Source organism: Polypterus senegalus, chromosome 3 (assembly GCF_016835505.1).
Source record: "Polypterus senegalus isolate Bchr_013 chromosome 3, ASM1683550v1, whole genome shotgun sequence".
Taxonomy (NCBI): domain Eukaryota; kingdom Metazoa; phylum Chordata; class Cladistia; order Polypteriformes; family Polypteridae; genus Polypterus; species Polypterus senegalus.
In genome coordinates, this window is record NC_053156.1 from 183,531,718 (window position 1) to 183,546,625 (window position 14,908).

The following is a 14,908-nucleotide window of genomic DNA, read 5'->3' on the forward strand; positions in this document are numbered from 1 at the left end:
AACAGTACTGATTGTCACCGACACGCACACGCACACAAGCATACACATACACGCACAGGGACCCAGTAAACATAAGAAGACAAGACACATACCTCGATAATGTTCAGACAACTAAACAGTATAAGCTGCTTGTCCAAGAAATCCCCAGAGAAACAGTCATTGTCTTTCAGTTCCTGGAAGCGATTCATCCAGTACTACGCATGATGTCGTCTCAAAAAGGCCCACCAGCTTTCGATTCGCTGATTGTGATTACTGGATCCAGTAATGTAACAGTTACTGTCCTGGCCAGTACTCCATCGTAAGAATCTCTGCATCTCTGCCAGTGTGACGTTCTCTGTTCCCAGATCTGCACGAATTCTGGCAGCTGTCCCCATCCTCATTTCCAATCTGCTATGAAATAACCAGCGATGATCTTGGGATCGCTGTTTGTTGAATAAGCATGAAGCCATATCATGAGCCTTGAAAAACCATCAATTGCTCCATTTATACATATTCCAAACGGCTTTAGTTTGTCATAAGAGTCAACATGCCACATAAAATTAGGTCCAGGATTAATGTACACGCGTCGCATCAGTCGATTCTAGAAACTTTATTAAATGCCTCACCGTGGTTTGGGTCACAACATGCCCAGCTTGAATGCAGCTGAGATGGTGTAGCTTGTATCCATGGAGCCTTCCAGGCCCTTCCAGCTGGTCAATGAGAAATGATGCTACCTCCAAAATGTCGGACTGATTCTTTCTTCTGTAAAGCCCCATGTCTTTTAAAATTCTTCTCAGTGTACACATACTTATTACAAAACCATCCACCTTAGTCAGCAGGAGCAGAATCTCTCCATGTCTGACCCCAAGCATAAAGTAGAATTTGATCAAGTCGTGTAAATGAGCCATCTGACCGTTTCATTTGCAGACGTGCACTCCTCACTGGATAACCAAAAAAGTTTCACGTTATAACATGAAACTTTATCACGTAATTACATGAAATAGTATCACGTTTTAACGTGATACTATTTGTCGTTTTTAACATGATGTTTTCACGTTATAATCTTATATTTTCACGTTATCACATGATACGATTTCTCGTTTTAACGTGATGTTTTCACGTTATAATGTAATATTTTCACGTTATAACGTGATAGTGAGCATATTTTTTTTATTATGTCGTGGCAGTAATACGCTTCCGTAGTTAATGCCAAGGATGCTAAGCAATGGCATTGATTCATAACCAGTAATTGTAGTACACACACTCTGAAGTAAAATGTAAAAACAGAATATGAATAGTTTTAAAAACATGTAACACTTAGAATATTAAGGTCACTTAAATAACATTTTTGCTATAATTGCTAAAATTGTAAATCCTGTACTGAGAAGTATCAGATCTGGTCCTGCACACCTAATCTGTTGTACAACAGTTTTTTTTTTTTTTACATTTTGTTATTTGTGGTCAAACTCTTTGATTCACAAGAGATTTTGTCGTGTGTGTGTGTGTGTGTGTGTGTGTGTGTGTGTGTGAGTGAATGATATTATTCATCACCTCCCTTTGTGCCTTTTCTGTGTTGGCTAGTGTTAGTGTTGCATTTGTCTAAAGGTTAGTTTGTCATCTGCTTATTTTAAATACCTGAGTCACAAGCATGCCATGTTTGCAGACACACCACTAGTAAAAACATAAAAATATGAATAATAAATGTTTAATAGGCAAATGTGGTACAAACACGTGTGCAACACCTACACTATTTCAGCTATTTTAAAATATTTTTATTCTTTTTTTTATTTTTTTTATTTTTATTTTTATTAATTTTATTACAATCCATACAAAGCAATCAAGTTTTTACAAAAAGAAATATTGAGTTAAGAACAGATCGATCCCCACCCCTGAGAGAGAGAGCAAGCCAAACGGCGTAAAATTTAAGGCTTGTAAACATACCTAAATTAATAAATTCTCTGTGCTTTATGAACTTATTTTAAAATATTACTGATTAGATCCTGCCATGTTTTGAAAAAAGTCTGTACGGATCCTCTAACTGAGTATTTGATTTTTCCAATTTCAAATAATATAACACATCGGTTTCCCACTGACTTAAAAGAGGAGAGTTTGGGTTCTTCCAGTTTATCAGAATGAGTCTGCGTGCCAAGAGTGTAGTGAATGCCATCACAATTTGTTTGTCCTTCTCCACTTTAAGCCCCTCTGGAAGAACCCCAAACACAGCTGTTAATGGGTTAGGAGGGATTGTGAGTCCAAGGCTGTCTGAAAGGTAATTAAAAATTTTGTCCAGAATAATGTTAATTTGGAGCAGGCCCAGAACATGTGCCCAGTGAGGCTGGGGCTTGGTTGCAACGTTTGCAGGTTGGGTCATGCCCTGGAAACACTTTGGAAAGTTTTAGTTGAGACAGATGTGCTCGATATATAATTTTGAGTTGTATAATTGTATGCTTTGCGCATATGGAGCGCGAGTGAATTCTCTGCATTGCTACTTTCCACTCCTTTTCTGATATATTAATTGAGAGATCTTTTTCCCAGTGTCCTCTTGGATCTTTGAAGGGAAGGGATTGTAAAATGATTTTATATATTGTAGAGATGGAGCCTAATTCCTTGAGATTGAGCAATATTTTTCCAGCATGGATGAGGGTGCAAGATGAGGAAAATCTGGAAGGTTCTGTTTAACAAAGTTCCTGATTTGAAGACAGTGAAAGATGTGTAGCTGCAATGTTAAATTTGGAATGTAATTGTTCATAGGATGCAAAGACGTTGTCTATATAAAGATCTCTAAGCAAGTTAATTCCCAATTTTTTCCAGATATTAAAAACTGCATATGTTTGTGAAGGTTGAAAGAGGTGGTTCTCTTGCAGGGGTGCCACAGATAGAAGCTTCTCCGTCTTAAAATGCTTTCTACATTGGTTCCAGATTTTAAGTGAGTGGAGCACAATTGGGTTATTAGTGTATTGCCGATAACATGTAAAGAACATCTAAAAAAAACAGCACAATTCTGGAAAAACATTCTTTGGACAGATGAAACCAAGATCAACCTCTACCAGAATGATGGCAAGAAAAAAGTATGGAGAAGGCGTGGAACAGCTCATTATTCAAAGCATACCACATCATCTGTAAAACACGGTGGAGGCAGTGTGATGGCTCAAGAGAAGGCAGACAACTTTCACTACACAGTTAAGTGCCACCAAAATAATAAGCCAGTACACAAAGTAGTCTGTAAGACTGGCAATAAAGTGGTGGTAGAATCAGCACAACTATAGTAAAGTGATTCATGGATAACGAGGCAGCTGATCAGTCTCGAGAAAAATAGCAATTGATGCAAACTTCACAAAGGACTTAGGAAAACAAACATTCATTGACAGGCTGAGAGGTTCTGAACTGAGCTTGAAAGATCCCAGCCAGCCCACAACACTTTACAGGTCTCAACGTCAAAGAAAGATACCTCAAAACCTGCAAGACTATGTGAATGAATGATAAATTAATCAGAATAATGAAGTGTTTAATTAGCTTGTTATGTAGTGTTCAGGTGTTTTTAAATATTGAAGTTGTTTGTAAAATTAAATAAACTTTTGATTCAAAAGGGGGAATGCACCATAAGGAGTATGGAATGGATAAATTAGGAATAAAATGGAGCAAATTGAATATAACTAAGGTAAGGGAGATGTCTGTACTGTCATGTACTAAGAAGGTTTATGTCTCTTTAAACAATGCTGTTGTTTGATTATTATGGGATGTTGCTATAGAGGTTGGGAGCATGTGCTGATTACAGCATGTTGCCACACACACCACATGACAAACCACATGGATTGAATGCAGCAACAGGTGACACCTCAGAACCCCACTGCAGTGTGTGTTTTTTTACATTGGCTAGATTTCCAATCCTGCCACCAACCCCTGGGTTTTCTCTGCAAGTTGGAGGACCTGCTTGCATATAGCTAAGGAAAAATAAAAATGTCAGAATGGATTAAGAAACCAAGTGTGTGAGACTGATTCAATTTGGAATACCTCATTCATGCATCAAAGTAATATCAGACAAGCAAATTCCATACAAATTCACATTCTCTTTGATCTTACGTTTAATTGTTAATATAATAGAACTTAACTCATTTTAAGAAAATGACAAGTCTATTACAGTCAGTTCAATAAAAGTTCTCTTTGAAATGTTTGCATATAAAGCATATAAGACAGAATCTCAATTATGTGGACTTATGAGTAGTAATGAAAATATATGAAGCAGATGATATATACAGCATTACAGTGGCAAAAAATTTTTGTTGACTTACTAAAATGGACACTAGAATGTAGGCATTTCAGTATATAATTTAAAGAGACACGTGTGCATTTCCATATTGAGTTAAAAACTAAGTAAGCACTGTGTTATACTATGATAACTCAAACAATTCTTACCAATAAATGTCAAATAATTCACTGCTAGCAATACAGGTTCAGATTACCCTTTTAGATGTTAAGAAGGCACTAACTGGTTGAATCTTTTTTTAGTGATTTATCATAAAAGGGAAATGTCGTATAGCACTCAGAAATGTAAAAACATATTTAAGCATGTTGGAGTAGTTTATGCTATGTTTTTCTAAAATATACATTCAGTATGAAACCAGTGCCTCCAATCATTCTTATATGAAATGAAATACATTTTACAGTGAAACTCTTAATTTACAGTATATATAATATACTACGGGGCTCTGCCCCCTGTTCGCTTCGCTCACCCACCCCCAGGTTTGGTTTACCAGATATACATTTTAAAGAGAGAGTTATTTTCGTGGGAATTGTTACATATGCATCATTTTCACTTTTACTTTAAAAATTTTGTAAAAACAATACTTGTCCTTTATTTCTGGCTCGGGGCATGGTTAAATCTTTCTCATAGGACGTATAATGCTGCTCGCATTGTGGGGGTGGGGGGGGGGTCAGCTGAATGCACGCTAAGGAGATGTTGTTGGATCATCTGCTGTCTTTCTGCTGCTGCTGCTGGCGAGCTGTGTGTTATTTTGCCGCACTGCACATCGATCATTTAAAAGCCTGTACAGCAGCTGTCCTTTTGCCACTTCGCATCTCTGCCGCTTGCGTTGTGAAATGGGGGGCCGAACGCATGCTGCTGGCTTCCTGCTTCTGGCAAGCTGCATGTTCTGCTTGTCGCTTGTCGTTGTTTTAGGAGTTGGGAGCACAAGATGTCTCTCTGCCAAAAGCATTCCAAAAACTGCTTGATTAGATGTCCGTGAACTTGTTTTAAATGTTGTCTCACTGCCTTGTCTCGCATGACGTTAAAGTGTCTCTCGCGTCCCATTAAAGTGTCTCTCGTGGGCCGTCAAATTGTCTTCCGAGAAGATCACGTCTCGTCTCTCAATTCTCCCTCCCAGGATTTTTTAGATAACCACAATATATAACAATATTGATACTATGTTTCAGTGTTTGCCATTAAGGATTCATCACTATCGTTACTACAACAAACGTCTTTTCTTTCACATAAATGTGATTGCTCCCGAACATAATATTCCCTACATGTGCTCTTGCTGAATTACTGGAAATTATTTTCTCAAACAGATCAATCATGAATACATCATTAACATCATGAATATTTAAATTATACCACATCTCCCTTGCTTTGATAAATAAGAGAAAAATTAAAATGCATTTTATACTGCAGCAGTTACCTTCACTAATTAAAGTAACAAGTTTCCATTCACAAACTCTTGTCTTTATCAGAATCTTCCTTCATTATTATAGATCCAGTCTCTGTGACTTAATCACAACTCTGCAACTCTGAGTTCTAGTGACAGATGGTGAAGTTTGTAGTGGAGATGGATGCACTGGTGCTGACACTGTGGTCTCCTTGCAGGACAACTCATTTGTTTCTGTATCTTCATTAATTTTAGGCAACAGATAAAGATGCTTTCTATTCCTTCTAGTTATGCCTTGCATCCCTTCAACAAAATATGAACATGGTGACATGTGCTTTGTCAAAACTGTGCCCTGGCATCTAATGTCTGTGATCCAGACCTCCCATCCTGGCAAAAGTGGACTTAAGCTTCTTGTGTGATGTCATTTATTGAACCACACAACATCCCTGGAAACCTGGAGTTGCTACTAATATATTTAAATTCATAACCTTTGGCAATTTCAGAAAAAGAGAGCCCCAGAAAATGGGGGACGATGTATAAAAATGACTTGTCTTTTCTAAATGCCTCATGCAATGTTTTTGTTAAACCCCTTGAATTAAAACTGTAAGTCTACACTTTAATCACATCTTGATTGCTTCATTTCAGATCCATTGTGGTGGTGCACAGAGTCAAAATTATGAATATTGTATCACTGCCCAAATACTTCTAGACCTTACTATACATCTGCTGAAACTCTGAGTTCTTTGTTCGGGTGATATAGTATCAGCACTGGGGTGTATGACAACACTTGTTTTAGCTCTTCAAATACTCGCTACTGAGTGCTGTCCCAATGCCAGTGGTTCTTCTTAGATAACAAGTCTCTAAGTGGCTTATCCTTTCTGCCAGACATGGGTTGACTTTTCCCAATTTGTTTATCATCCCAAGAAAACTTCTTAGTTAATTTGTATTAAATGGCACTCGCATTTCTGGACAGCGAATGTTCTAAGTGGGTCTGATTTGATTCCACACTATGTGGCCCAGGAACTTTACTTCATGTGTACCCAATTCACATTTATCTGGGTTTAATGTGATGCCAGACTTTCACATCTACCTAGTACTATATGTAGTCTCTTGTCATGTTTGGATTTTGTTTTTCCCCAGGTAAGAACATCATCCATATGGCAAACTCCACAAGATAGCCCCAACCGAAAAAAAAGACATCTGTTTTTGGATGTGCTCTGCAGCTAAGGTATATCCAAACATCAATCTAATAAAAGAAAGTACTGTCCGAATGGAGTGATTAATATAGTGTAGGTAGAGGGTCTACTTAGACAACGGAATTTGGCAGAATCCCATACTTGCATCCAGCTTACTGAAACTTTTGCACTTGAAAGAGCTCCTTGTGACTGTTCAGTTGGCAGTAAAATGAACTTATCTTTGTGCAGAGCTTGATTTAGGTTTGTAAGGTCCACTCAAATACAAACAGTGCCATTCTTTTGGAGTACTGGGACAATATCTGCACATTAGTCGTAGATTCTACCACCTTTATAATGACACCTAATCTCTCCATATGTGTATTTTCCTCCTTAACTTTCCCCAGTAATGGGGCTGCTATTTATCTGGGTGTTGTGGAGCATGGAATTGCATCTGTCTCAAGTTTAATGGTGTATGGCTGTTGAATCTATGGCTGTTGAATTTCCCCAAGACTACTGCATAATTGAGGGTAAGTTACCTTTAAAGTTTCTGTAAAGTTACTGTTTATACAGTAAATTTAACTTGACTATAGCAGGTCTCTGTAGCAGAGCAGTATGAAGACCATTTACAATTTAGATATCTTCCTGGACTGTGAGGTCACCCTTGCTCATTGATTCACTAGCCATTCCAACAATAGACAATTGAGGACTAATTGGCCCACAAAGAATTCTTTCAGCTTCAGTGAGCATGTATGGGCTGTTCTCTTTTGCAAGATCCTCATATACATTATGTGGCATGACTGTCACATCAGCACCAATGTCTATCTTACATTTCACTTTATGTTGTCTAATGAACAGCTCAATTGATCAAAAATTATTGCTGCTTGAATGTACTTCCACTTCATTTAGTGACTTAGCTTATTTTCAAATTTGACTGTATTGACCCTTTTCTTACGGGTGTGGCACACAATATTTTTAGCTGGGCACTGCCGTTTTGGATGAGCAAATTTTCTGCACTTAAGGCAAATTTGTTGCACCGATTGCCCTAGTGCGGTTTTTGCTGCTTGTCCTGTCTTAGAAAACACATTTGGATTTAGTGCTTTCAGTTTTTTAGCTTTACCTGAAACTGTCTCAATTTCTACTGTGTTTCTAAAATACTGAGGATTTTCTCTCAAGTCATTCTGCAGCTTTTTTTACTGCTTTAGATTGTCTGGACATACTCATGGCTTTTTCTAATGTGAGTTCTTTATCCAGCTTCGTTCTTTCAGACAGGCCCATGCCTTTTAGACCCACGACTGTTCTGTTGTAAATCATCTTATCCAGTACACCATAATTACAGTTTCCAGCTAGTGCACTGTAGAAGTGATAGTTATAAACAAGTTGAAGGATTTTGAAGGTAGCTGTGCTCCTTAATTAAATTTCACTCTTTTTTATGGAGTAACTAAACTTTTCAAATGTCTCTTTTTACAGAGTTATACTGCTGCTGTTCTGAATCAGATAAAGAATGTCTCTTCAGAATGTCATCCGTATCATATTCCATACAATATATTAATGTATTCACCTGCGGCTTCTGCAGACACATGCAAGTTACTGGCTAGTTCACATCCACTTCTCCCATTCTTAAGGTTTTAAGAATTCAAATGGCCTCAGCTGTTGTATTGTGAATGTGGCACTTGGTGGCACACATATATACTGTTGCTGCATCTCTTATTCAGCTCCATCACCTCGTTCCTTGGTGCAGAATCATGTAAACCTAGAATCTGTAACAAATTGATGAGCATATTTTGCATAAGGCAGCACATATTATAACAATCCAGAATCTATTCTACCCCATGTCGATCATATCAGAGAGGCTAAGAAACGCTTCACTAAAGCCGACGTCGTCATCACGACAGTATATGCGCAAGACACTCCTCATTAATCGTTTTTAGTATTCAGTGATTCCCAGATCTGTATATATTGATTTCCAAAAAGCAATGTGAGTAAAAGCATGTGCTGCATAATTAATCATAACTGTCTTTAAAACAGAATCAGCACCATCAACAGCGTCTTCTGCAATTTAGGGAAAGCCTCAGGATTTCTGTGTTAATGAGACAAAAATGTTGAAAAGAAACTTTGCGAATTCATCGAGAGGTTGACATAAAGAGCACTCAAGTACTGACGAGAATGAATAGCTGGATAAGCACATTTGGAGCCAAACATTCAAAAAAGCACCTGACTTTGTGAGCAACATACTTCTCTTGTGAATGCATCTTGTCAAAGACTGCAGTGAGTGGTAAATAAGTAGTCTTCCGAGCTGCAGCACAACAGAGTAAATCATTGATGTAAATAGAATTATAGAAAGACTAGGTTTTGTGGTTTCTGTATTCTTAAACTATCTTCCAGTTACACAGTCCCCCATAGTCACTGACATATTTAATGTTCCCTGCTCCTTACCTGTCTTGTTACCCAAAGCATCAACACTGAGTTTCATTAAAGGCTTTACCGTCTTTCTTTTCATACACATAAAATAAGACACACATTTCCTCCTACACCATACCACTGCCTACCACCCCCAAGCTAACAACCTTTGTGAGTGATTTTACTGATTACTAAAGTCAGCTCTCTAGGCCTCTCTTACCTATGACAGCTTGGTAGATCACCTTTTGTGGGTGCTGTTGGGGCTATGTTTAGTTTCAAAAGAGACAGTTTTGTCTTCTGAACTGTTGTATTCTTAGCCTCACTGTGTGCCTGGAGATTTTATCCCTCAGAATTCTGTCCCCTGGACCGTATTACAACACCACTTTCCACATCTGGACACAGCAGTCAACTTCCAGCTGGTGCAACTTCCATCCCATCCAGGATGGCTCACATCATTCCTGGTTCCCATGCCACCTGCAGTCAGCAAAGTTTGTGTTTGTCAGGCATGATTCACATTGAGGCCTATTGAAACCACATTATGATTAAAACACACAAAGAAAAAGGTAGAAACTGATTACACATAAATGGAAACCAACAATACCTGTCCATTAATTAACTGATGAACTATGGCTATTTGACAATGTTGAAGAATAGAAATATAAAAGATAAAGTCAAAAATAAAATCACAGTCCTGGAGTCTTCGACTAATTGGCCACCTATCTGCTCCTGGGTTTTTTATAGTGAAGTCCATGTTGGCCCTCCAGTCTCATTAGAGAATCTTTCTATCTGATGATTCCAACGCTTCTTTATCTGAGATGACTAAAGGTAGATCTGGTGAGAGAATGTGCAAAGCAAAATTCTTTGTAGACAACATTTTATGTAATATTGATGAATCATACTCTTACTTATTGTGCATCGATTTTGATGCAAGTGATCTGGAGAATGAAAATGAAAGTGATGTACCAGCAGCAGCTGATCGGTCTCCAGGTGATCATAGAGCTGAATGCTTTCGTGTAGCAGCCAGTTGCTGCGGGAGGATGTGCACAACAGTTATCCTGGAGCAACAGAACTTTACTATCCTCTGACATTCCTTTCTTTCTTAAACTTTCTTTGATACTAGGAACAAACAAATGGCGGAACCACTTTGTAAAAATTTCAGCATCCATCTAACTGTTCCTCTGTGGATGATAATCCACAGGGAGGTTAGCTATGCCTTTAAGGCATCTTGAATTGGTAAATTTGCTGATCACACATAACTTTACCTTAGGAGTTCCTGATGTGTCTGCACATACAAGCTCTTTATTTAGCTTGAACCCGTGAGCTACCTTTTCATTACCACCAGCCAAAGTACAATCGGGCAAACACTTTCACATTAACCCAGTTTCATCTGCAGTACAAATCTGCTTTGCAGTGAAGCCATTTTCTTCAACCAATTCACTAAACACATTATGAAATGAAGCTGCAGCTATAAATTCCATCGATTCCTGCCAACCTGACAAGTCTAGCTTATGAATACCATGGAGAATTTTGAATTGAGTAAGCCAACCACTTGAAAATGAACACTGACTCTCAACATTTTAAATAAAAAAAATACCCACCAACTGTATTATAGACAAAGAGAGGGTAAATGAGGATAGATTGTATATTTACACATGTGGGAGAGTTGGACAAGCATGTGATGCACAAGAACTAGTGTGCAAGGACCTCACACATGGGACACACACACGGCACACCAAGTTTAAACTTACAATTCAGCAAAATCTATTTTAGTTTAAGAATTATTTCTTTGATTTTTTGCCAGTTGCTTGAGAGTGCTGGTTGCTTGAGTTCCGATTAATGGAGAGTCTACTGTATGCATTTGTATTTTCTGGGTCATGTAATAATTCTTGCAGTAGCATTTTGAATTAACAGAAAGCTTCATAAATAACAATTTTAACTCCCACTGAATAATGCATTGCAGTAGTCAATCTTGCTAGAAATAAATAGTTTTTAGAAGGTTTTCCATTGGGTATAGAAGATGATCAATAGTTGAGAATAAAACTGAATGAGCTGGGTTTAGAAGATTATCAATAAAATAAAACACTTGGATTTTCAGGATTATCATGTGTAATTTTAGAGAAGTTGTACTGCCTGTTAAGGTTGACTGAGTTGTTATATTCAATTATTTGTACCTTCAACATTTCATAGTGGATGATAAGTTCAGTTTTTCTCCATTTATGCTCAGCTCTCTGGTATCTCTTTTGATCAGAAACTCTTTGGGTCTTCGAAGGTATGATAGTGCTGGAGAATTTCTTAACAGTTTTTTCAGAGGTCACTATGTCAGCTGCAGCCCTAACCTTAGCATTAAAAAATTACACGACTGGTTACGCTACTAGCATTATTAGGGCAAGAACTACATTCAGTTGGATTGTTTAAAATATTATCAAACACTGAAGCTGCAGATTAATCAAAATAATGTTTTTAAACAATATGCTTCTCATTTGTTGTAATTACCAGTATTTCTATATCAAATAAAATGCAAAAATGGTCTGATATACCGATATCCCCAACCTGCCTCAAATCAACCTTTAATCCTTTTGAAGTGACAAAATCCAGCATGTGTCTTACCTTATGTGTGGGCTGGCTGACGTGCTGATTATGATCAAAAGAGTGCAGTAAGTTCATGAATTCTCTTGATTTTTGATCACACTGGTTATACACATGATGACTGAAATCACAGACATTTATTAACTTGCTATTGTTAGCTATTATTATAGATGCGAAAACTGAGAATTCCTCAATTAATAACACATACTTTTATTTTGAAGCTCTATAAATGGCAAATTTATGACAACAAGAGAGTACAGTACTTGAATAACCATGGCAACATACCCATAAGAAACAAAAGTTCTAATGCTAAGAATGGGTGCTGCCAGAACATCTATTGAGTATTTTACTAGTTCAGTTGGTACCGAGTCTAAGGAACAAGTACTGGGTTTCATTTTAGAAATTAAAGTTATGAGTTCCTGTTCTTTTGCCAAATTAAAATTACCAAAGTGGTTTGCACAAAATCTGACAGGGCTGGCTAATCTATTATTAAGTTTCTGAAGCGACATTGAAATCTGAGATCATATATTGCAATTTTCGTATTAAAGAAGTTCATAAAGTCTGCAATGCTAATGTCTGTAGGTATTATGCAATGTAGTTTAGAATTCCCATTTGAGAGAAGCCAGTATTTTAAGTAGGTGACAGCATTACTATTCTTATCTATTAATCTAGAATAGTAGCCTGAGTGGACTATAAAGAGACCTCTTTTACATTTTTAAAACTTCCTATCCATGCCATTTGCAATACCTGCATCTTATATTGCTTTTCTTCTACATTCTAGCTTTCGACATTCTCAAATACTCTCATTAAAGCAAGGTGAGTTTCTATGCACTTTAATCGCTTTTGTTTTGATGAGGTCTACTGCATCCAAAGCATCTTTCAATGTCTCATTATAATTTGTTATTAGTTCATCCAAATTGTTTTTGACAATTATGCCTGAGTTTCTCAAAATATCAAAACATTTTGATGCAGAGTTATAATCTAGATCAGGTGTTCTCAAAGTTGGTCCTGGGGGCCCACTGTGGCTTCAGTTTTTTGTTCCAACCAGATTCATAATCATTGACAACAACTGATAACACTGATCTCATTTAATTAGCCGGTATTTTTTTTCATCCATCCATCCATTATCCAACCCGCTATATCCTAACTGCTGGGTCACGGGGGTCTGCTGGAGCCAATCCCAGCCAACAAAGTGTGCAAGGCAGGAAACAAACCCCGGGCAGGGCGCCAGCCCACTGCAGGGTATTTTTTTCTCTTCTCTTATTCTACATTCAGAAAAGCACAGCAGCAGATTTTTACATTTATAAAACATTTAAGTGCTTAACTCTCTTTTGTTGATTTCATTATATTTTGCCCTTTCTCTGTGCAGTTTGCTCCCTTCATTATATCTTAATAATAACAATTAAAAACAAGCAGAGCAGACACCCAGGCAAACAACACTGAATAATCAAAGCCTGCAACTACTTTACCATTAGACCCACTGATTAGTAAATAATGGATTAATTAAGCAATTAGAACACCTGAAAAAGTAGAATGAAAATTAAGATGAAAATATTTCTAAAAAAAAAGCATTATTCCTATATAACTGCTTAGTGCATTTTAATAATTTTTTTTTTACCAAACTTCGTTTTCTAATTTCTGTAATGTTCTCAACACAGAATCTGTTTAAATAACAGTTCACTTAATTAGTCCAGGAGTCCAATTAAAAACAGATGTCACACTTTCCTTGTTTTAATTTGTGACTATATTAGTAAGTGCAGAACCAAGTCAAGCGTAATTAAGTATTGATCAGGAATAACTTTATGTAAAGGTGTAATTCTACATTTTTGAATCTCAACTAGGTAAATAACAATTAAATGTAAAATGTGGTTATGACAATGATTCGGGCTACTGACAATATTGCAAAACCCTATATCTACTGAGGTTACAGAGATTCCGTGGTGAAGTCAATTGCAGAGTATGGTCATATACAACAACATTTACTCAAATTGAGCAAGTTTTTGGTGATAACACATGCCCCAGTGTTTCCTGATGATGTGTTGCAACTCATAATCAAGCCACAGCACTGCATTTCACACTAAGTGTTTTTTACACTTATAACACATTGGGATACGTTCAAATAAAACTGTCTACCCTCTTGATATATTAAAGTGAATACACTACTAAAACATATAAATAGCAGTTTCCTAAACAGATCTTTATTCTTTAGATCATTTTCTAAGTGAAACACAAGCTGCAATACTGTAATGTAAGTTTTTCAGCTTTGAAACTCATTGTGCTACATTGAAGTACTTGAATAACTGAAAATTTTATACATGGTGAAAACACTCCTGCAACACACAGTAATTTCCTAACAGGAATTAACAGTACAGATTCATTTCTAAATGATATAGCTGAAGTACAATATTTCATATTCAGTATTTTTTATCCTTGTAAACACCCAATCGGAGAGTCGCACTTAGGACAGCTGATGGAATAGTCCTTAGTTGTGGCCTGCTGGCTGGCTACTAATCCAGGCCTGATCCTCAGGCTGGATAAAAACCAAGATTCAGACCTTTAATGACTACTTAGGTACAGCCATTAACATTGTGTCTGCCTGCAGAGAGAGTGTCGACCTTATCCAGAGGTTTATTTACCTTGAGAGTGACATTCATATCTCTGGTGACTCTTCCTATGGAGTCAGTAGATGGATTCTGAGAGCATGGGGGTCATGAGGTCACTGGAAAGGGGTGTGTGGCACTCTTGATATCTATGCAAAAGGGCGAAGGTCCAAGTCTAGAGTCCTGGTGCTTCCTGTCTTGCTATATGGTTGTGAGTAATGGACGCTATCCAGTGACCTGAGACAAAGACTTGACTCTTTCAGTACTGTATCTCTTTGGAGAATCCTTGGGTACTGCTGGTTTGACTTTATGTCAAATAAGTGTCAGTTATGGCACTACGGTCATGTGGTGTGATTTCATGAGGGTGATCCAGCTTGCAGGATCCTCATTGTCGAGGACCCGAGTGGCTGGACCAGGCCAAGGGGACGTCCACATAACAACTTGCTGTGGCAGATAGAGAGTCATTTCAGGAGGGTTGGGCTTTACTGCGTGTCTTGCCTGGGGGATTGCGAACCAGGATCCCTAGCCT

The 14,908-nt window shown here is 37.6% G+C and overlaps 1 protein-coding gene across 1 annotated transcript in view; it reads left to right on the forward strand.

The window, feature by feature from the left end:
• The first annotated feature begins 203 nt into the window (after positions 1-203).
• LOC120526634 (kinesin-like protein KIF13B) overlaps positions 204-14,908 on the forward strand; it is a 655,733-nt gene continuing 641,028 nt past the window's right edge. Inside the window, exon 1 of the mRNA XM_039749796.1 lies at positions 204-298. Coding sequence (XP_039605730.1) covers positions 204-298 — 95 coding nt within the window. The remainder of the gene's footprint in view (positions 299-14,908) is intronic.